Below are 23,705 nucleotides of genomic sequence, written 5' to 3' on the forward strand. Positions count from 1 at the left end.
CTACAGTGTGACCCTCACTGATAAGAAATTCCCCTTTTTTACCCCTTTCTTGCTCTCAGAAGCCATTTTCTGCTTGGAAAGTGTTTTATAGTTGGAATTTCTTATCAGTGAGGGTCACACTGTAGTCACTTCCTGTCTGAGTCATGACTGAGTCAGCCACTTACATACCTGATATTTAACTCCTTCAGGCAGAGAGAAAAAAAGGAACACAGCATCGTTATTTGTGTACTAGGCACTGTACATACACATATCTATCTCATCATATCACATGTCACTTTGGATATCCTTTAAGGTACTCCTGAATTGAGAGGTACATGGAGGCTGCCATTTTTATTTCCTTTTAAACAATACCAGTTGCCCGGCTGCCCTGTTGATCGTGCATGAATCAGTAGTGTATGAATCACACCTGAAACAAGCATAAGGCACATCCAGTCACACGTCAGTAAAACATCTGATCTGCATGCTTGTTCAGGGGCTATGGCTATACGTATTAGAGGCAGAGGATCAGCAGGACAGCCAGGCAACTGGTATTGTTTAAAATTAAATATGTCAGCCGCCATATCCCTCTCTCATCAGGTTTATAAAGTGGACCTGAACTCTTGCACAGGACAAGATAGAGAAATGCACCCTGTATGTATTCAGAGAATTTAGCCTGTCTAATCTCCCCCCCCCCCCCCCCCCCCTCATCTGTGACTAATCACCAGTATAGTTTGATCTCTCAGCTGTGTGTCTCTAATTGGTAAACACAGCATGTTAACCCCATGTCTGCTTCCATGAAAGCAGGAAGTAGACACACTGCAGATTTATTGCAGGATTCGTATCAGCTGTAAAGACATTTTTTTCTTTAAAGGCTATTATGCTGTTGCTTATCTTTTAGAGCACAGAGGAAGTTCTGAGTTCAGGTCCGCTTTGAATGAGTCCTCCTTGTCCCTTGATTTGTTGTAAATAAGCTGTATAATGATGTTTCCCTCTGACCCATCCCTGTGTGACAGCAGATCATTGTGGTCTGCAGGCGCAGAACATGACACAGGACATTCCGGAGATATTTATAACTGGAGTGACAGAGGTGCTGGAGCGGATTGAGTCGCAGCATGGCAGGAGCTGTGTGATGTCACACTGAGGGGACAACAAACACGGCACTGAGGCAGCAAGAGCTGAAGTGTGACACCGACAGCTGAGTAACACAGACAAGGTGTGGCGGCGGTGTTATAGTGATGGGTGTGCATGGGGGGGGGGGGGGGGGGGGAGGTGTGCAGAGTGAGTGTGCTATAGTGCTAGTGATTTGTGCAAAGTGATCATCAGTGGCGTAGCTTAGGTGCTTTGGGGCCCTTCAAGCGTTCTATGGAATACCAACACCTGCCACGGACAACTGCAGTGTGAGAGGTGTAGACTGGGGAGGAGAACAGTCTATTAATGGTTACAACTAATCACAGCGCATATAGAAGTGATAATTACCAGCTTAGCACCAATAAAGAGATAATAAAGCGGTTGAAGGAGGGGCCCTAGTGTGGTCGCTACCTCTGCACCCCCTATTGTTACACCACTGGTGACCATGGCTCCCAACTGTCCCTCTTTCAGAGGGACAGTCCCTCTTTTGGAACCAAATCCCTCTGTTCCTCTTTCTTCCTCATTTTCCCTCTTTCAGGACTCAGCTACAGATCTATATTAATATATGTATTTTTCTACTACTGAAAATGTATTTAACGGACTCTTAAAGCCTAAACAAACATACTGTCATTAAGGTACATTAGTTATGTTAATTAAAATAGATAGGTAATATAATCTCTTACCCACCCTGTTTTAAAAGAACAGGCAAATGTTTGTGATTTCAAGGGGGCAGCCATCTTTGTCATGGGGGCAGCCATCTTTTTGGTTGAAAGGAGGTGACAGGGAGCAGGAGACACAGTTCCAACTATCCTGTGTCCTGATCACCCCTCCCAGCTGCACACGCTAGGCTTCAAATGTCAAATTCAAAATAAAAAAAAATTAAAAATTGCACCAAAACAGCAGAACGAGAACAACATCAGAAAGCCCGTCATGCTTTGCACAGCATCAGGGGAAAAATGCCCGGGCAGTTTTCTTCTGTGCAGCTAAAAATGAGGCTTGGGTAAGAAAAAGTTCTGATGCTGTGAAACTGTTAAAGAAACACCAAGCCTTTTCAGTGCTGCTGAGTAGATTTTTAGTCCGGAGGTTCACTTTAACTTTATGCCCATCAATTAAAGCCAATGTAACCCCGCTGCTGAAAAAAAGAACCCAGATACTTACCGAAGGAAAGGGAAGGCTGTAGGTCCTAATGAGCCTTCCCTCTTCTCTCCCGGGGCCCGCGGTGCTGCGCTGTCCCCGGGAGCAGTATTTGACTAAATTGGTCAAATACTGCTCCTTCCGCCGGCGAAGGTGGCTTCGGAAAGTCTTCGGGAGCCCGAGTCCTCCCAAAGACGGGCCGCTCTACACTACGCACGCGTGAGCGCCCTGTATTGTGCAATCGCGCCTGCGCAGTATGGAGCCGCCTGTCTTCAGGAGGACTCGGCTCCCAAAGACTTCCGAAGTCCCCGCAGCTGGGATTTGAAAGGGGGAGCCAGCGCTGCACGGAGGGCTCCGGGAGAGGAGAGGGAAGGCTCGTTAGGACCTAGAGCAGGCATGGGAAAACTCGTCCCTCCAGCTGTTACGGAACTACAAGTCCCACAATGCATTTGCCTTTATGAGTCAGGACTGTGGCTGTAAGACTCCTGCAATGCATTGTGGGACTTGTAGTTCCTTAACAGCTGGAGGGCCAAGTTTGCCCATGCCTGTCCTAGAGCCTTCCCTCTACTTAGGTAAGTATCTGTATTTCTTTTTTTTTAGCAGCGGGGTTACATTGGCTTTAAATTGATATAGCTTTTATTTTAGAACATTAAAATCAAGCAAAACTACTGTTGATAGAAGGGACCAGTGTGGTTTACATGATAAAACTACATCTTTTCATTATGGGCTTTTTGTGATATGCATGGCCGGTGTGGTGGGGGCGTGGTTGGAGGTGTGGTATGGGCGTGTCTTAAAGTGTCCCTCTTAACTCAAAATGTCAGGAGGTATGATTGTGATGCAGGTGGAGTATGATTGTCACAATGTAATAATGATAGTTGGTGTGATTTGCCTTCTTAACCACTTCACCACTGAGGGGTTTTACCCCCTGACCACCAGAGCAATTTTCACCTTTCAGCGCTCCTTCCATTCATTCGTCTATAACTTTATTATTACTTATCCCAATGAAATAAACTATATCTTGTTTTTTTCGCCACCAATTAGGCTTTCTTTAGGTGGGACATTATGCCAAGAATTATTTTATTCTAAATGTGTTTTAATGGGGAAATAGGAAAAAATGTGGGAAAAAAATTATTTTTCAGTTTTCGGCCATTATAGTTTTTAAATAAAGCATGCTACTGTAATTAAAACCCATGAAATGTATTAACCCATTTGTCCCGGTTATAAAACCATTTAAATTATGTCCCTATCACAATGTTTGGCGACAATATTTTATTTGGAAATAAAGGTGCATTTTTTTCAGTTTTGCATCCATCCCTAATTACAAGCCCGCAGTTTATAAAGTAACAGTGTTATACCCTCTTGACATCAATATTTAAAAAGTTCAGTCCCTAGGGTAACTATTTATGGTTTTTTTTTATTGTATTTTTTTTTTTTTTTTTAATTACAAAAAAAATAAAATAAAATTGGGGAGTGTGGGAGGTAATGAGTTAATTTATTGTGTAAATGTAATGTTTGTATATGTAAAATGCTTTTAGGGTGTAGTTTACTATTTGGCCACAAGATGGCCACAGAGTGTTTGTTTACATGCGACCTGTAAGCGTCCGGAAGGACGCTTACAGGAAGCAGTAGGAGGCTGGGAGACTCACAATGATCTCGCTGTTTCTGAAAGAAGCAGCAGATCATTGCGGGGGCTTAGATCAACGAACGGGAATGGATTTTCCCGTTCATTGATCTCCGGGCGAGCGGGCGGCGGCGTGCACGAGCGGCGGGTGCGCGCGCACGAGCGGCGGGAGCGCGGACAGCGGCGGTAGCGCGGAAGGTACGGATTTCTCCGTCCCTGGTTTTTTAGGAGGGAAAAAAGGGGCGGAGAAATCCGTACGCGTGGGGGTAAAGTGGTTAAAACAGAAGGTATTGGAGATAATTCAGCCTTAAAGAGACTCTGTACTAAAAAAAAAAAATGCACCTGGGGGGTACTCACCTCAGTAGGGGGAAGCCTCTGGGTCCTATCGAGGCTTCCACCATCCTCCTCTGTCCCACGCGGTCTCGCTGCAGCCCATGGAATGCACAGCCGACAATTTGTCAGGCTGTGCAATATTTACCTTTCCCTGTTCCAGCGGGGGCGCTGTTGCAGCTCTCCACTCGGATATAGCCCATCCCAGTCAGGTCCACTCTACTGCGCAGGCGCCAATCCCAGTCGGGTCCGCTCTACTGCGCAGTACTCTGACTGGGATCAGCTATTTCCGCCTATTTTCGAGCCAAGACCTGCTACTGCGCCGGAGCTGGAGCCGGGAAGGTAAATATTTACATGGCTGGCATTCGTGGACCTCGAGCGAGACCACCGTGGGACAGGGGAGGACGGGGGAAGCCTTGAGAGGATACAGAGGCTTCCCCCTACGGAGGTGAGTACCCCCCAAGGGCATTTTTTTTTTTACACAGATTCTCTGTAAGTGAACATCTGTGGTTACCCACAAGGCACTGCTACTGAATATGCAAATTATCTATTTATGCCCCTCAAGCCAGGATTACATCTAGAACCACTGCTTCAGGGGCATAAAGAGATAATTTGCATATTCAGTAGCGGTGCATTGTGGGTAACCAGAGATGTTCACTTAAAGAGAAACTCCGACCAAGAATTGAACTTTATCCCAATCAGTAGCTGCTACCCCCTTTTACATGAGACTTTTCACAAACAGACCATAAGGGGGCGCTGTATGACTGATATTGTGGTGAAACCCCTCCCACAAGAAACTCTGAGGACCGTGGTACTCCTGGCAGTTTCCTGTCTGTGAACCTTGTTGCATTGTGGGAAATAGCTGTTTACAGCTGTTTCCAACTGCCAAAAAAGCAGCTACATCACCTGCCAACAGTAAAAATGTCACCATGTAATAAATGTCAGAATGTAAATCAGGGATTTAAAAGATTTTTACAATGGGCAAACACTGACTAAATCATTTATCCATAATTATTGTAAAAATGACGCACTTTTTTATTACATTATTTTCACTGGAGTTCCTCTTTAAGGCTGAATTATTGCAAATCCCTTCTGTTTTAAGAAGGCAAATTACACTGAGCGTTGTTTTTTTTTTTTTAGTAAGAGTGCTTTTCAGTCTCTTTTAGTCCCCTATACCTTCCTAGTGGTTTTGGTTCACCCCGAAATACTTAGGTATTCCATAATGATAGTTGATAATGGTTATGGGGATACCACAAGTGTGACAGGGTAATGGCCACAGCCAGTAATAGTCATGGGAACACCACGATGGAGGCAAGATGAATGTGACAGTGTAATTGTGACAGGTGTGAATTATAAGGAGTTCAAGGTGTAGTAGTTATAATTGTGGCAAGATACTGACAAGAAGTGAAGGGAGACAGTGCCTAGTGATGTAAGCACAGGGATAGTTTTTATAGTAATAGGTGTGAACAGTGATTGGGACGCAGTGTGACAACTGTCCTCTCTTAGTGTCACATGCCGCACATACATTTTCCAACTCTCTGGACAGTAAGCGTGCATACACACATGCAATATTGGATGGCCGATCACTGACCAATTTTACCACCTCCATGTAGCATGAGGGCCAACAGATATTGAATACTATGAACAGATTGTGTAGGCAAGTTCTCATGCTAAATGGAAGTGGTAAAGTTGGGCAGTCATTGGCAAATCAAAATTGGATGTGTGTAGCAGGCTTTAGCTAAGCTGGGAGGTGCATCATGGGGATTCTGTGTTTATTTGCAGGTGTTGGGGAGCCGCAGAATGTCAGGCTTCTCTTTCCCCTTCTCGAGCGGAGCCTTACGCTCGCTTCAGTTAGATGCAGAGGAGCTGCAGAGGTGGGAGATCAGGAAGAAACTGAGCCGGGCCGGCCCAAGGCCCTTTGTGAAGGAGCAGCGTCCTTTGAAGACTCGACATCATCCACCCGAACTCTGCACGGACCTCCTCTTCCATCAAGCCATCTTCACGGGGGACCTGGCAACACTTCAGACATACATGGATGTCGAGACCTCGGCCAACCTCCTTATCCCTACACGAGAGCACGACCTCCGCTGGACCTGCCAAAGGGTTGGTAAGTGTGATGTGGCCACTGAATCCATACATATGGGATGATTGTCCATTCACAGGGCACTACCAGGGTAGGCGAGCTTACCTCCATCCAAACACTCCATCCATCTGCTCTTGGTCTGGCCCATCTGTTAAACTTAAGAACTCGTCGTGGCCCACGAGTCAAAAAGTTTGACCACCCCTTCCCTAGAACATCAGGGTTCGTGGTATATAAGAAGGGAGATTGAGATCAGTAAACTACCAGGGAAAGCTACATGGGGTGGCTACTAGACCACCAGGGAAAATAATATAAGAAGGGGGGACCGCAAGGGTCCAGATAATTATAGGGGGGAGGGCGAACACTAGACTAATGGCATATAATAAATGGGAGGGAGACGCATAAACAACCAGAAACACTATATGAGGAGGACCACTACTCTACCAGGGAAAACTATATGGAGGGTAGAGGCCCAACCAAAATTTTACTATGGGGCCCAGTGATTTCTAGCTATGCCCCTGCTTGAGGTTTTATACGAGATCTCATCCTTAATACTCTAGCCTTTCATTCTGTCTTTGTTCAAAATTCCACTCCAACAGCTTCCTGAAATCTTGAAATATTTGAGACCCAAAACATTTGAAATATTCATTATGTTCTCATGTCTATGTAAGCACCCACCACATTATCTGGAACATCACGGATCACAGGCGCTTTTAGGCGTAGGCATTATAGGTCATTGCCTAGAGTGCCATTGGTCCTGGGGGCGCCATGTTGCTGGATTAAGTTCTGCCCCCTGAACAAAGCCCTTCCTCTGACTAAGCCCCGCCCCAATGGGTGTTCTATTACTTTCTTCTGCTGCATCTGCTTAGCGTAAGTTGCAGGCAGCTGCCACTGTGTCCCTCTGTGCCTTGTGCATCATTTTTTCCCCTTTTGTGCCTCCTTCTGTCTCCTTGTGCCTCCTTCAGTCCCTTGTGCCATGTCTGATCCCCTTTTGTCCTTCTGTTTCCCTTTATGCCTCCTGTCTCCCTTTGTGCCTCCTTCTGTCTCCATGTGACTCCTTCAGTCCCCCTGTGCCACTTTGTGCCTCCTTCTGTCCCCCTGTGCTTTTTTATGTCCGCTGTGCCTTTCTTTGTCCCCTTGTGCTACCTCTGCCAGCCTGTTCCTCCTTCAGTGCCACTCTGCCTCCTCCTGTCCTCATGTGCCTCCTTCCATCTTCCTTTGTGCCTCATTCTGTCTCTATGTGCCGCTTCAGTCCCCATGTGCAACCTCTGTCCCCTGCGCCTTTCTCTGTCCCCCTGTGCCTCCTTTTGTGCCCCTTTGTGCCTTCTTCTGACTCCCTGTGGCTCTGTCTGTCCTCCTTCTGTTCCCTTTTTGCCTCCTACTGTCTCACTGTGCCTCCTTCTGCCCTTCTTTGTGCCTCCTTCTTTCCTCCTGGGCCTCCTTTTTTTCCCCCTTTGTGCCTCAATCTGTCCCCCATTGTGCCTCCTTATGCCCCACTTTGTGCCTCCTTCTGTCCCCGTATGCCACCTTCTGTCCCCCTGTACCTCCCGCTTCCCCTCTGTGTATCTCCTTCTGTCCTCCTTTGTGTCTCATTCGGTCCCCCTGTGTGCCTCATAAAAGTGGAGCCCTGCCTATGTGTATTTTCTGGTGAAACACTGCCCGCATTGTGTATTTTCTGGTAAAACGCTGCTGCATTTATGTGTATTTTTGTAGTGAAACGCTGCCACAATAAGTGTAATTTCTGGTGAAACACTGCCGCATTATGATTATTTTCTGGTGAAACATTGCCGCATTATGATTATTTTCTGGTGAAACGCTGCCACATTACGATTATTTTCTGGTGAAACGCTGTTGCATTACGCTTATTTTTGGGTGAAACGCTGCTGCATTATGACTATTTTTGTGGGGGGCCCACAGGTTTTCTTGCCTGGAGTGACAAAATGGCTAGAGGAGCCCCTGTCATGGATTCATTAGACCTTCTCACGATTCCTACTGCATTGCTTAACAGGGGTTTCCTGCTCCCCATCCCTCTCCATTGCATAATACAGCTTGTCACCAGATCAGTGCACAGGCTGAGGATATGTAAACACGCAATCTGATTCTTTAACGAAACACAAAGATGATCCTCTCTAATAGAAGTTAGTTGCTAAAACGTAACTTTTATTAATATACCGTAAAACTCTTATAAAGGTTGTTATATACTATACAAATCAAGGTGGGATTTCACAGTCTAGTGGATCGTATAAATCTGTCATAAAAACAGATATGATTGATCCACAATTTCCCACTTTTGAATAGTTGCTTATTTACTATCTAACATTAAAAATAATAAACCCCCTGTCACAGGGCCCCTAGTGGCCGGACCGCACAATGCCTCCCAATCGGTTTCAGCACACAGACCATGCAATCTGCGGTCGCAATCGGTGCGCAGAAACCACTGGGATTTTGGCAGCAGACCGACTAGAAGTGAGCCTGTGAGTTACGGTAATACAAATTACACACTATTTCAGGGTATAACTGCCACCACCACTGTTTCCATGGGACAGAGGAGCCCACTGACTGGCTGACTCTAGACCTGCAAATAGAAAACGGTTAAACACACTCTATTTTATCTAGCTATCAACAATAGTAGCGACTCTTCAGAAGCCAGGGTTCAGTTTTTGTGTGGCTGAATAATAGGATAGCTGAACAAATAAATGACGTTAGCGTTGTTTATTACAAATGCAATATAAATAATTCATATATACAGAAAATTGTTAAAATCAACAATTAGAGACAAATAATAGCAAAGTATGAAATAAAAATGGAAGAAAATACGGATACTTCAGTTCATGTGGAAATATGTCCTTTCTGGGAAAATCTGAGCACGTGGAAAATGTCCTTTGCTTCAGTTCAGGAAAGTGGCCGCCAGCCACGTGGTCCTCTGCCTGGCTTGATCAGGTGATGGTACACAGGCAATGTGCTTTTGAGGAAGCTGGTTTGGGGGTGTGGCAACGCCTGCCCCCTCTGAATTACAAACCAATGTCAGTTCATTCCCTTGGAGAGAGATTTAGGTTTAAACTTATAAAACGCTGTAATTCAAAACCGATAAATGCCACATTTGCGCTGATAACAGATTAATATTCCTCAGATTATGACAATTCCTATGACATCAGGCTTGATTAGGGTAGAGGGTCCAGTTCCTGAGACGTTTAATAACTTGGTTGTAGAGTACCCCTTGCTGTGACAGAAGAAGAAAAGCGTCGGCACTACAATATTTGCGCTGAATTTGGAAGGATATAGCATATAACGCACACCTCTTCATCCACACTTCTGGTATTGATAGCGTGCTCTGATTGATTAGCAGTTGCAATGCATTAAAGGAGAGGAGAGGGAGACAATCGGCACTGCTTCTATTGCTATTTAATCCAGAGTGCGGTGGAACACATGTAAAAAAATCAATCAAGTCGGGACATGGATCCCCTCGACTAATCAAGTCGCTAAGCGGATCCTGAGCATCCGATTGACTAATAGGATGCATCCTATGTATCCCTCTGGGAAAAGGTGCATTGGAAAGCGTTTTGGTACTTAGAGGCAAAATAGCATAGCGGTTTCGTTATAAATAGTTTGATTAGCTTAAAATTCAGTTCAATGGCATCAAGTCCTAGAGAGAGAGAGAGAGAGAGAGAGAGAGAGAGAGAAGAGAGAGCTCATTTTTCTCTTGGGTATATCACAATGGTACATGCTAGGCTGGCTTCAGCATGTAGCATTGTAGTGTGTTGTGTTGGTGGTATAATGGTTAGGATAGCAGCCTACAGAGCAGTAGGCCTGGGTTAAATTCCTGGGCCTGGCCAATGTATAATCCTACAAATCCCTAAGCAAGCTTATTTTTCTCTTGGATATATCACAATGGTACATGCTAGGCTGGCTTCAGCATGTAGTGTTGGTGGTGGTATAGTGGTGAAGAGAGCTACCTACCAAACATACCAAGCACTAGACCTGGGTTCAATTCCCGTCCAAGGTATGTAAGCTGGCTTTTGAAATCCTACAATTCCCTGGAAGACGAGACCCTCCTCCCGGAAGGAAGGGAAGGAAGGGAGGAGAAAAAGGACCAAGGAAACAGTTAATAGGGTCTATGGGCTACCATATAGCATAAACAAGGTTCCATTTGCGATTATTTTAATTTTTCCGCCGGAATTCCGCAAAAATCAGCGGGAATTTTCATAGCGTCGGAATTCAGCGCTGGCGGAATCCGCGAATTCCGGCGGAACGGAATTTGCTCTTTCCGATCATCCCCACCAGCTACAGAAGATGTCTTCAGACTTGGAGAGCAGGAGCATGGGAGGGGGTCTACTAAAAGGTCAAGAAATGCTATGGGGAGACTGCCAGACAACCTGGAAGCAGACAGGTCCACCCAGCAGAAAGCCAGACCAGCCAGCACAGAAGTCAAGTAACTCTGCCTAGTTATGTTTATGGTTATGTTAAGTGGCACTGCCTATATTTTTTTTTTATTAATGGAGAGGGGAGCTTCATCCAAAATTTTTCTAAGACCACTGTTAAAGAGGAACTCCAGTGAAAATAATGTAGTAAAAAAAGTGCTTTATTTTTTACCATAATTATGTATAAATGATTTAGTCAGTGTTTGCTCATTGTAAAATCTTTCATCTCCCAGATTCACATTCTGATATGTATTACATGGTGACATTTTTACTCTGGGCAGGTTATGCAGCTGCTGGTTGCTGTTTTGGCTGTTAGAGACAGCTGTAAACAGCTAATTCCTGTCTGTGAACATTGTTACATTGTGGCAGTTTGCCCAGAGTACCGCGGTACTCAGAGCTTCTTGTGGGAGGGGTTTCAGCACAAAATCAGTCATACAGCGCCCCCTGATGGTCTGTTTGTGAAAATCATTTCTCATGTAAAAGGGGGTATCAGCTACTGATTGGGATAAAGTTCAATTCTAGGTTGGAGTTTCTCTTTAAGTTCATGTAAATTTGACTCCACCTATGAGCACACCCACATTCTGGTGCATGGCCACACCCATTTTTTTGGATGGATTGCCCAAAAGTGCTGTGGATTTCTTAGGATCCTAACAATGCCCCTGAGGAAAGGTTAAGGTTAGCCATGGGTACGGGTTTTGCAGCGGTGGGGATGGTCATTAAGGCTAGATGTGTGGTGTGAGTGGTTAAGGTTAGCCAGGTTTGGCATCGGCGGGGATGGTTAAGGAGAGTCGTGGGGGTGAGTGGGTTAAGGTTAGGCATTGGTTGTGGGAGGGTTCAGTATAAGAATAGGTTCAGGTTTAGCTATAGTAAAATATTGGTATTCAGTACCAACATTTTATGATCGTTTTACACTTTAATAGTAGAATATCAGTAAATTTACTGATATTCTACTATCGGGTCTCCTGGGCCCCCAGTCTACCTGAACTGTACTGATTGGGACTACCTACTTATATTGGGGGAACCTACCTAATACTGGGGGCACAACTGGCTATCTAAACTGGGCAGGCCAGGGGTCTTTCTAATACTGCGGGCACATTTACTACCTCTACATGGGCAGGCACAATTTGGTGGGGAGGGGGCGGTGCTCTTTGGAATCTCCGCCTCTAGAGCTGTAGAACCTTGTTCCAGCCCTGTGTTTGTGTCTCATTGCTGAGGCCCTGGCTGTGTGTCCAGTGCTTAAATAGAAGCTCTGACGAGGGTGTTTATATATAGACACAGCAGGGAGGGGGCGGCACCTGGATAAGGCGCAGCGACAGACAGCGGTTTGGATCTCTAGAGACGGAACCTTTCTCTATATATTGACATACGACACAACATGCTATAGCATCTTCAGCACACCATCTATACAAACAGCGCACTGAATCATATATAACCTATCAATTTCCTAGGAAATAGTGGACTAGCAGGCAACAACATTGCACTACATACACTTCCTTCAGCAACAGTCACTACACTCGGCACTACAAATATGTCCTGTTCTTAGCCTATGTTGCACTCTGTACATTGTACACTCTTATTAGACACAATACACATTTCCTGCCCTATGTATACCGTATATGCTTTGATTGGACCCTCCAGTTAGTGACATAGATTGCACTCTTGGGCCATATTTAGGTTGTGTCTCCTATTAGTGACATACATGACGTGAACTCTGTATGACATATGTGCCTTCTTAGTGATGCACATTGAGGTCTGGACCCTCCTGTTAGTGACATAGATCCCACCTCATACACTTCAGTGCAGACAGATATGCCATGTGACGTCTATTCCACTCTTAATGACCCAGAGACATGCCTAAGGTGATTGTGACTCACAAGGCGGAAGGTGCAGCCCTTGACTACTGGTTGTCCCTTTTATCGGGTGACACATCGGCTGTCGAAGCCCTACTGGAGTTCCCAGATGACTTTATTCATCCCAACTCTGTGTTTGACACCAGCGATGTGGAAGATTGGAGGAACTATCGCTACAACACTACAGCATTGAGTAAGTGAGCCCCAAGAGCAGGGCGTAGCTAAGGGAAAGAGGGCATGACCTGGGTGGGCAAAAGGTGACCTCAAGTCAATCAGGATAGGTTACTGAGGGCAAAAGTGCCAAACAAAGGTGGGCAGGTAAACAGTTAGCTTCAATCAATACAAAGGAAGCTAGGTGGGACTTCCTTTTGGACAGAGGAGAGACAACCCACTTCCACCCTCCCAAAAGTTTTTCTGTTAGGGCTTCGCAAATGCAGCATCTCAGGAGATGGTGGTACAAACAGTGTTTATAAAAACATGTGGGGGATAGGTTACATATTGTCACTGTTCTGTACAGTGCTGTGTATCAGAATAGAGTAAACTACAGCTATATTCAGCAAGAGGATTCCCCTCTTGCAAAAATGAACTGCCCCAATTCCCCGTCGCCGTCAGTTCTCAGGGGACACCAACAGTAAGTTAAATAAAGACAAAGACAGGCTGCACAGCAAAAATATATGCTGTGCTTATTCTTACTTTTGTTGGCAAATTGATTTATAATGCTTACAGAAATAGAGAAAGTTTGATAGAATTCCTTTAAAGCTGCAGTGGCCTACAAGCAAAAAATAGCCTGGTCACTAGGGGGTGTAAACCTACGGTCCTCAAGTGGTTAAGGCAGCACCTATTCAGTGAGGAGTCCTTGGGCTAGACTCCCTAACACTGCTACTGCCTATAGAGCTAGTGGCTGCAACTCAAGTGCTTTGAGTCCGCTAGGAGAAAAGTGCAATATAAATGTTATTCATCTTGTCTTGTCTAAAACTGTGGCCGTTAAATTCCAAGAGGTTGTCCCAGTCTTTTATTGGGTACAAGAGGTTGCTTAATGGGTCCTACCTGAGCCATGTCTCATCACAGTGATTGGCCCCAGACATGACATTCGGGTAGCTGTTGTACGACTCTGGTAGAGTCCGCTCCAGTTCACGTCCCCTTTCTTGTGTTTTTAGGAATCTGGTCTCTGACGTACGAGGAGGAATACACCTGCCCTCTCTACGTGGCTGCGAGCCGTGGATATACTGACTGCCTCCAGCTGCTCCTGAAGAAGGGCGCTGATGTCGATTTCGCTCCCGGTGGGGAAACCGCCTTACATGGAGCGTGTCAAAATGGCCACAGCGAATGTGTGAGGCTTCTGCTGAGGTTCGGGGCAAATCCCAATGCTGAATCCCAAGATGGAACTTTGCCTCTCCATCACTGCAAGACGCCCGAGTCCTACCAGTAAGTAACGGTGGCCTGGGTCACCGTATGTGTCAGTTAGTTCAATAACAAAGAGTGGTCGTGCACAGGAAATATTGGCACTCACAAACTACCTGCAATTGGGCGACCAGGGAAACAGACAGATGTAAAACCTCTGAAGGTATTGGTTGTGGAGGACATTAGATTTCAAAGCACTGCAGTAGTTTGCATTAAAGGGGGTTGTAAAATCCAAAAATAAAACGTTGCAAAAATAGTTAGTGTCCCAAAAATATATGTAAACCCTTTTTTTTCTAAAATAGGTCCCTGTATGTCCTTCAGTTTTTTCTTTTCACCTGATCTGGTTGCCTTTGCCTATCTGTCCCCGGGGGGTTGGGGGAAGTTTTTTTTAAGCTACAGTAACAAGCTTATCTCAGCAGGCATAAAAACAAAAAAGATTCCTATTTTGGATAAGATAAGGACACTATGACCAGAAGGTAGTTGAATCCCCCCTTCCTTTGAAGAGTTTACTCAGTGATGTAAGCCTGTTCTCTAGGTGATGTTTGTGGGAGGGACAGTAAGCTGTAGCAGTAGGGAGAGAAAATTAACACTGAGCTGGGTTGAAAAGAAAAGGGCAGAAGTCATATAATGTTTGGAATCACAGAGAAACGGTAGATATGGAAACCAGCAGAAGTATTATTTTCTTTTTTATATCACATTTCTTAGTGAACACTAAAAACAACAGGATAGATAAGGAATATAAGTAATTTCTCAGATGTTTTTGTTTTATAGTTTTTTCAGTTAATATGGAGTGTTATCCCACTTAAATCAGTCCACCTCCTCAAGGTTTCCTCCTTGGAATCAGTTCCTGCACTAACCAATACCAATTACTAGCAGGGACGGATCTAGGGGGGGGGGGGGGGGGGGGGGGGTTGGGGGGGTAAGCGGGTATCTCGCCCCAGGCGCAGTTTGTTGAATGCTTAAAAAGGCGGCAAAATGAATGGCAGTTTAGGCGCCTAAACCTGACCTTGCCCCAGGCGCAACTTGGTCTTGATCCGTCCCTGATTACTAGGGATGTCTCTGCCTAGAGTCTAGACTGTAGTCTGTCAGCATCCTTGGTGTCCTCCTGATCTGTTCTGTTGCGCTTTTGCAGCCAAATTAAAGGCTGCGACCCAGAGGCTACAGTGCATGCATTGTTCCGGGCATCACATCATGGGTGAGATCTGCGCATGTGCAGTTACAAGTCTCTATGAACTGCGCAAAGCACAAAGCGCTCTCGGCCTCAGACTGAGCCAGTAGCCGACTTTACAGGGGCTTAGTGACAGCCAGACAATGGATTGGATTGGGAGGACACTGAGTTCAGCTATTATTTCCGTAGTGCGTCTCAATCATATTTGACTGTTCAGTGTTCAATCTCTTTCTCTTCTTTGCCCAAGCTGTGCCAAGTTACTTCTGCAGTACGGAGCCCATATTAACAGCCTGACAGAAGACGAGGAGTTCACCCCGCTGCATGTGGCCGCTCAGAGCGGATTGATGGAACTTGTAGACCTTTACATACGCTATGGAGCTGCTGTTGATAAGACCAGTGTGAATGGTGAGACGCCGCTGAGTGTAGCATGCAGTCACCCTCAAACACCAGAAGAACTGGAGAGATACTATCAGGTGTGCCAGCATCTCGTACGACATGGCGCCAACATCCACGCCCGAGACAATGACTCTCAAAGCCCTCTTCATTTGGCGTGTAAAAGCGCCAATCCTCAGGTGGTGGAGCTTCTCTTGGAGAATGGCGCAGAGGTCAACGCTATGAGCTACAGCGGAAACACCGCCATGCAGAATATACTGCAGGTGACGGCCTACAAACTGCACAATCAACCAGAGCTCATTGTGAGGGCGCTGCTAAATCATGGGGCCATACGGGTGTGGCCAGGAGCCCTCATAAAGGTGAGCCGTCACAAGACCATTTTACTGGCTCCAGAAGGAGACCAAGCAAGCACAGTTCCAATGGAACATGGATACAGCCTATGAAACCAGTGATAGATAACAGAGTGGTCATTAGGGCTAATAATAGTATTCATAATAGACATCATTAAGGTAAGAGTGGGCTGTAAATCACAAATACATAATCAAGCATTAAACAGAATGAGAACGAAAAAGTTATAACAAAGGACTGTGCAACACTGGACCCAACAGATGAGACTGGACTGTGCAAAGCCAGAGACATACACAAATAATTCTGTTCCTGTTCCTCTAGGGAATTTAAATATAATAGATAAGACTGGACTGTGCAAATCCCAAAAAAGAACAGTGGACTGTGACCGACCTGAGAGACGAGGCTGGACTATGCCAGGCAAGAGAAAGAAGCCCGAACTGTGCCAGACATGAGAAATGAGACTGGACTTGGCAAATCTTAAAAAAAGAACAGTGGACTGTGATCGACATGAGCAATAAGGCTGGACTGTGCCAGACCTGAGAGATACGACTGGACTATGCCAGGCAAGAGAGATAAGACTGAACTGTGCCATACATGACAGATGAGACTGGGCTGTGCCAGGCCCAAGAGATCAGACTAGACTGCGTCAGACCCAAGAAATAAGGCTGGACTGTGCCAGACATGAGAGCTAAAACTGGACTGTGCCAGACCTGAGAGATACGACCGGACTATGCCAGGAACAAGAGATGAGACTAGACTGTGCCAGACCGAAGAGATAAGACTGGACTGTGCCAGACCTGAGAGATACAATTGGACTATGCCAGGCATGAGAGATGAGACTGGACTGTGCCAGGCCCAAGAGATAAGACTGGACTGTGCCAGTCCTGAGAGATACATCCGGACTATGCCAGGCATGAGAGATAAGACTGGACTGTGCCAGGCCCAAGTGATAAGACTAAACATTTCAAATCCCAAAAAAGAACTGTGCCAGACCAAAGGGATGAGATTGGACCCTACTAGATGTGAGAGAGGAAACTGGACTCTAGATAAGAGAGGGGAGCCTCGACTGAGGCAGACCCGATGGATGTATCTTGGCTGTGCCAGTCCTAATGGACAAAACCAGTCTATATCTGACCTAGAGGTTAAACTGGAATGTGGTAGAACCAAGACGGGAGACTGCTTTACAGAGTTAAAAACTTCTCCACGGTATGCATTCCTTCTGTCTCTTCCACATTAATGCCCCATTTATACACTGTCCTCCTCCCTCTTTGATACAGCAGTCTTCCTTTGAAAGTCTCCTGCCAAGTGCCAACCTGATAATTTTCTGTTCCTGTATTCCTCCTTGACTCAGAAGACCACATGTCACTAACTCAGTACCTTTCCTTTCACAATCATCTTTCTGTTTCTACCATTCTCTGGTCAAAGTCCTCACACAATCCCCACTCACTAATCTGTTCTCCACAGTTTGTTTTATTGCCGTAAACTCAGGAAGAAATAGGATAACGTTATTATTCCCATTTTGCTCTTCCTCTTTGATTTTTGAATCCAATGGTTAAAATTCCTTCCATACATACCCAGCCAGGGCCAGATTTGTACTCTTTACTACCCAAGGCCGCTGTCACTAGCCGCCCCCCTTCAGTATAGGTAGCCAGATGACCCTCCCCCTTTCCCTCTAGTATAGGTAGCCAGATGACCCTCCCCCTTTCGTGCACAGAGAGCGATGTGGCCACAGGGTAGCTGAGTACCGTGGTCAGGTGCTTGTCTGATCCCCCTGCACTGCAGCATTTGTAAGTTTGCAAATGCTGCATAAGTTCAGCCTGCTACTTTGGAGCCCTTGCTCCTGTGGTGCCCTAGGCCATGGCCTAGGTGGCCTAGGCCTAAATCTGAACCTGTACCCAGCATAATCGTATGGTAGATTGCAGCCACAGATTGGTTGCTTATGTTGGAGCTCTTTTTCTGAAAATTATCCCGTATAGGAGAGAAATAACACAGAACCCACATAGGCTATCATTCATAAAGCATTCCCGCATGCGGAAATGCGTAATACCGCTGACTTTACCGAGCACTGAGCAAGTTGTGTATTCATAAAGCCTCTTTCCGTATGCGGAGCTGACATTCCCGTGCAGAGTGACAACATACCGCCTTGTGCGGTGTTGATATGTGTTGATACGCAGGTATCCAGGAAAAGTATCAAAATGTTCATTCATAAACATTTCCGCATAGCGGTATGCGGACGGGGATTACCGATCCCCTGGATGTAGCGGGAAGCTTGCGGAGTCCTAGTAAGTGAATGGGACGGACCTCCCACACAGCAGCAGAGAGAACACCGCATGGAGGGACTCGGCCAGCTTTTCTGTTTCCGCATGTCTACCGCCCGCCTACCGACACCATTCTCCAGAAAACCTCCGCACTGCTACCGCACCAGGCACAATGTTTATGAATAACCACCCAGAAGGCTAAACTACCGACGGCGGTATTCTCCCGCACGGGTTCTCCTTACCGCCAGCAAGTTTATGAATGACAGCCAATGTGTAAGAGGACTTTATTTCATAAGAGAAAGAAATTAATGTGAACTTTTTGTTTTAGGTTCTACGATACTGCTGTTCTTCTCATCGCACAGTCGAGGTTCTGCTGAACACATACACTAAACTACGAGGAACAGAAGACTGGGCTGAAGTGGTACCAGAGGAAGAACAGCAGGTCTGTCCACAATTGTGTGTCCCACTGCAGGTCCTCCTCCTGCCCACATCTAACAGTCTTCAGGATGCTCTAAACTAAATTCACTCTAGAAGTTTATCTCATAATGGATATGTTCATAGCATAGAAGTCCCCATCAGCCTAGGTATAATTCAGGAAATGTATGTGTGTCGTGATTTCTCTATTATCTTACATTTTTTTGAAAGTATATAAGATATTTTGAAAGTATTAAGGCCTGTCTCCTCAGAATTGGTTTAAATTCAAATACAACATCCCAAATGCCATCATGGTCTCAACTGCATCCCAGTTACCTCATAAACAGCTGTTAGTCCATCTCCTCGCCCGGCTAGGGGAAAAACATTGCTCTTTCAAAGTGCTATTTTTAAAATTGAAAGTGACCCTAAGGTCAAATTGTGTGAAGTACAATAAGCATGAAAATATGTAATATATTGCTATCATATATGCTCCAGACGTTTGGAATTGCAGTAATGTCTAATTTCTCTAAAACTATCTTTTATCTGCATATAGTGAGACTTCAGCTTCAGTCATAGATTGTGCTCACCCCCCCCCCCCCCCCCCCACACTTTGCTCTCAGTTAAGGTGGCTCTAGTAGGCCAAGTGGCACCACGTTCAGGCCCACATACCAAATCAGTAGTGTAGCTGTGATTTTAATCCTATGCCGATTTTAATCCTATGTACACACGCCCAACTTTTTCAAACAACTTGTCGTCCGACTTGACGTTTGAACGTCTTGTAGTGCGTCGTTCAGACTTCATGTACACACTAACCAACAAAGCGGCTGATATGCTAATTTACATGTCGATTAACCAACTTGATAATAGGCAGTGGACTGGATAGAACAATTGACTAGATTAAATGACTGATCAAACGACTTATTGTTTCAATGTCTATTAGTGTCCAACTAATAGACATTCAAACAACAAGTCGTTTGATCAGTCATTTAATACATAAAGTATTTTGTACACATGTAGATTGTTAGTCTACAGATTGCCATTATGGGGAACCTGTTGGTAGATTGCCAATATAGGTAGCCTTTCCAGTTCCTCCAACACCAGAGAGCTAGGCTCGCCACAAAGTTCGGTTTTTCTAGCTTGCTCCTCGCTGTGCTGCCCTGCGGAATAGTTCAGAACTTCAGACCTCAAGTAAGTGGTAACCCAGCCGGAGTGAAGACACAGCCAGGTGAATGGTGCACAGTGATGGTACGTATACTTCAAATACAGGAAGTTAGCAGTGATGTCACTTCCTGTACTTGAAGTAGAAGTGCCGTCACTGTGCACCGTTCGCCTGGCTGTCTCTTCACTGCTGATCTGAAGTATGCCACAGGGTAGCACAGTGAGGAGCAAGCGAAAGGGGAGTCAAGCTTTGTGGAGGCAGAGCAGGCAATTAAGTGGCAGGCAAACCAGGTACCACCTGGCTAACAGCAAAGTACCACTGGTTGAAAAGCATAGAAAAATAATTTAATTATTTGTAAAAGAAAAATAATTTAATTTTATATAATCTATTTAAAAGCAAGAAGATGCTTGTATAAATATTCACATAAAGAAGTAAAAGTAGTCCACAATATGAAATAAAATTGATTAAACTACTGAAATGAGAACAGTTCACTTTTGCCTTGGCTGCGTTTCGATTCGACGCACCCGGAAGCTTTTAATCGTCGGGAGCTGGCGTTTCCCCGTTGGGTTGAATTAATTACTACCGCCACTGATTGCGTTGCACCGCAACATCCCGACGACACGCCGCAGGGCATATAACGCGTGCAGGAGAATGGCTCCTGCACACGTTCTAGGTGTGAAAGAGCCCTGAGGAGGGTCTGATCTGACTTTGTGTCTCTCTATTCCTAGAAACATCCAGAATTCTTCCAGTCGGTCTTCACGTTGTCTCGCAGTCCACGTTCTCTGCAGCATCTCTGCCGTTGTGCCCTGCGTCAACATCTGGAGGGGCGGCTGCCACAGTCTCTGTCCAAACTGCCTTTACCCTCTCGGCTTCTCAGCTTTCTACAGCTTCACTTTGAAGATATCCTGTACTGAGCCCTGCGGCACATAGACCTCATCTCTGGTCCACCATGGAGAAGCAATGGAGGCCTTCTGTCCACAATGTGTGGACCTAACAGTGGAATTGTCTCTGGTCTCCTGAACGAACGTATCCACCTGAGCTCTATCAGAAGACTCTATCATGGATTCATTCACTGTGTCCTGCACTGATTCCCTATGGTAGATATCCACCTCCAGGGTGACCTAATGGAGCAGACAGTTAACCCTTTGCACACTCACTACTGCTATCCCTACAGCTAAGTTAAAAGCTGGGGTCTTAGTTACAAAAGAATACATTCTCTTGCGTAGCATACGCCGCGTAGAAGTACCCAGGTATTCGTAGGTGTCCTAACTCTGGCCCTGTAACATGCATAGTGCAGACATTCAAACATTAATATTTTGAGGGATTGTAGAAGATAATCTTGTGGTGTTCTCTATTTCGGGGGAGGGGGGGAGGGTTATGGGAGGGGTTGTTTTGTATGAAAACTGTTAATGTTTATTCCGTACACACAATCTGTTTGTTACCAAATGAATAAAAGCATATAAGACAAAACAATGAACAGAGTGATCTCAACTATCTCAGGTATAGCAATTAGTACGCATCACTAGATTACCATTGATTCTGTTGTTTACTTAAAGCTAAATAATTGCCAATACCTTCTGTTTTAAGAAGACAAAATTATATTAGGCATTACGTTTTTTTAGTAAGGAGGGCGTTGTGCTCTCTTTAAAATGTACCCGAGGTGAGAGTGATATGGAGACTGCCATATTTATTTCCATACAATAATATCGCCAGGGGGCGCCGCAGCACTTTAATTTTTTTTTTTAATCATGTAGCAAGCCTAGCACTAGCTACATGATAGCCGCTGTGCAGCGGCATTCCCCCCCACCCCTTCCGATCGCCTCCGGCGATCAGAGTTTGTGAGCTTTGCGGTCTTTGGTATCAATAATTTGCATTGAAATTAAAAAATCTGACTGGCTGTTTGTGGCTCCACACCCTTTTCTGAATTTGAACCCCAGTCACCCAATGACCAACTGTACCAGGTTTGAGGCCTGTGCCATTAACAGTGCAAGAATGGTAGAAATTAAATATTCCCCTTGAAAAGCAATAGGTGAAGTTTGATTCACTTTTGTAGGCTCCACCCATTTTCTGAATATTAATCTCAGTCACCCAGTGACCAACTGTGCAAAGTTTGAGAACCCTGCCATTAACAGTGTAAGAATGGCTGCAGTTTACATTTTCCCAGGGAAATTTGCATTTGTCTCCACCCAGTGATGACCCGGCGTTGCCTGTGTATGTATTTGACTGGTTTTGGCTCCGCCCACTTCCTAACCCTAACGCACAAACACTCAATTACCAAGTTTGTGAGCTTTGGGGTCCTTGGCATCAATAATTTGTATATTCCCATGAAATGAAACAAATCAGCTTGGCGGTTTGTGGCTTCACCCCCTCTCCAGCATTTGAACCCCAGTCACCCAATGATCAACTGTAGCAGGTTTGAAGCATCTGCTATTAGCAGTGTAAAAATGGCAGCAATTTAAATATTCCCCTTGAAAATCAACAGGTGAATTTTGATTGGCTATTATAGGCTCCACCCACATCCCTGAATATTAATCTCAGTCACCCAGTGACCATCTGGGCAAAGTTTGAGAACCCTGCCATTAACAGTGTAAGAATGGCTGCAGTTTATATTTTCCCAGTGAAATTTGGTTTTGGTTCCGCCCACTTTTTGTAACTTGGACACAAAGTCACTCAATGGCCAATTCTGTGAGCTTTGGGGTCCTTGGCATCGATAATTTGTACTTTCCCATGAAATGAAACAAATCTGATTCACTGTTTGTGGCTCTGTCCTCTTTTCTGAATTTGAACCCCAGTGACCCAATGACCAACTGTACCAGGTTTGAGGCTTGTGCCATTAACAGTGCAAGAATGGCAGCAATTTTAATATTCTCCTTGAAAAGCGATATGTGATTTTTGATTGGCATTTTTAGGCTCCACCCAATTTTCTGAATATTAATCCCAGTCACCCAGTAACCAGCTGTGCAAAGTTTAAGAACCCTGACATTAACAGTGTAAAAAGACTTCAGTTTACAATTTCCCAGAAAAATCTGTTTTTGACTCCACCCAGTTTTTGTAACCTTGACACACAGTCACTCAATGATCATGTTTGTGAGCTTTTGGGTTCCTGGCCAGTTTATCCAGCAAAGAAATCTGATTGGCTGTGTTTGGCTCCGCCCCTTTACTGAGACCGACTGTAGCAGGTTTGAGGCCTCTGCCATTAACCTCCTTGGCGGTAATCCCGAGCTGAGCTCGGGGTATGCCGCCGGAGGTCGCCGCTCAGGCCCTGCTGGGCCGATTTCGTTTCTGAAAAAAGCAGCACACGCAGCTGGCACTTTGCCAGCCGCGTGTGCTGCCCGATCGCCGCCGCGTGCAGCGGCGAAAGAGGGTCCCCCCAGCCGCCCGAGCCCAGCACAGCCGGAACAAACAGTTCCGGCCGGCGCTAGGGGCTGGATCGGGCGGCTCTGACGTCAGGACGTCGACTGACGTCCATGACGTCACTCCGCTCGTCGCCATGGCGACGAGGAAAGCGAAACAAGATAGGCCGCTCATTGCGGCCTATCTTGTTACTTTCGATTGCCGGAGGCGATCGAAAGTACACATCAGGAGCGCCCTCTAGTGGGCTTTCATGCAGCCAACTTTCAGTTGGCTGCATGAAATATTTTTTTTTTTATTAAAAAAAAACCACATTGCAGCCTCCCTGGCAAAATAAATAAACCGCCAGGGAGGTTAACAGTGTAAGAATGGCTGCAGTTTCAATATTCCCCTTGAAAATCAATAGGTGAATTTTGATTGGCTCTTGTAGGCTCCACCTACTTTTCCGAATATTAATCCCAGTCACCCAGTGACCAACTGTGTGAAGTTTGAGAACCCTGCCATTAACAGTGTAATAAAAGCTGAAGTTTATATTTTGCAATGTAAAAAGTTAGTTGTTTTTGGCTCCACCCACTATTTCTAACCTTAACATACAGTCACTCAATGACCAAGTTTATAAGCTTTGGGGTCCTTGGCATAAATAAGTTGCATTTTACCATTGAAATTAAACAAA

The 23,705-nt window shown here is 45.4% G+C and overlaps 1 protein-coding gene across 2 annotated transcripts; it reads left to right on the plus strand.

The window, feature by feature from the left end:
* The first annotated feature begins 1,073 nt into the window (after positions 1-1,073).
* On the plus strand, positions 1,074-21,032 carry ASB10 (ankyrin repeat and SOCS box containing 10). Of its 2 annotated transcripts, XM_068238553.1 has the most exons (6): positions 1,074-1,192; positions 5,975-6,299; positions 13,698-13,965; positions 15,357-15,861; positions 18,437-18,550; positions 20,410-21,032. In XM_068238553.1, exons 2-6 carry the CDS (start codon positions 5,993-5,995, stop codon positions 20,593-20,595), a joined length of 1,380 nt encoding a protein of 459 aa, XP_068094654.1. In that variant the 5' UTR covers positions 1,074-1,192; positions 5,975-5,992; the 3' UTR covers positions 20,596-21,032. The 2 variants fall into 2 exon arrangements, with proteins under 2 accessions (XP_068094654.1, XP_068094655.1); XM_068238554.1 differs by lacking the exons at positions 1,074-1,192; positions 5,975-6,299 and adding an exon at positions 11,981-12,733.
* The last annotated feature ends 2,673 nt before the right edge of the window (positions 21,033-23,705 follow it).

The sequence above is a fragment of the Hyperolius riggenbachi genome, chromosome 5 (genome assembly GCF_040937935.1).
Source record: "Hyperolius riggenbachi isolate aHypRig1 chromosome 5, aHypRig1.pri, whole genome shotgun sequence".
Classification (NCBI taxonomy): domain Eukaryota; kingdom Metazoa; phylum Chordata; class Amphibia; order Anura; family Hyperoliidae; genus Hyperolius; species Hyperolius riggenbachi.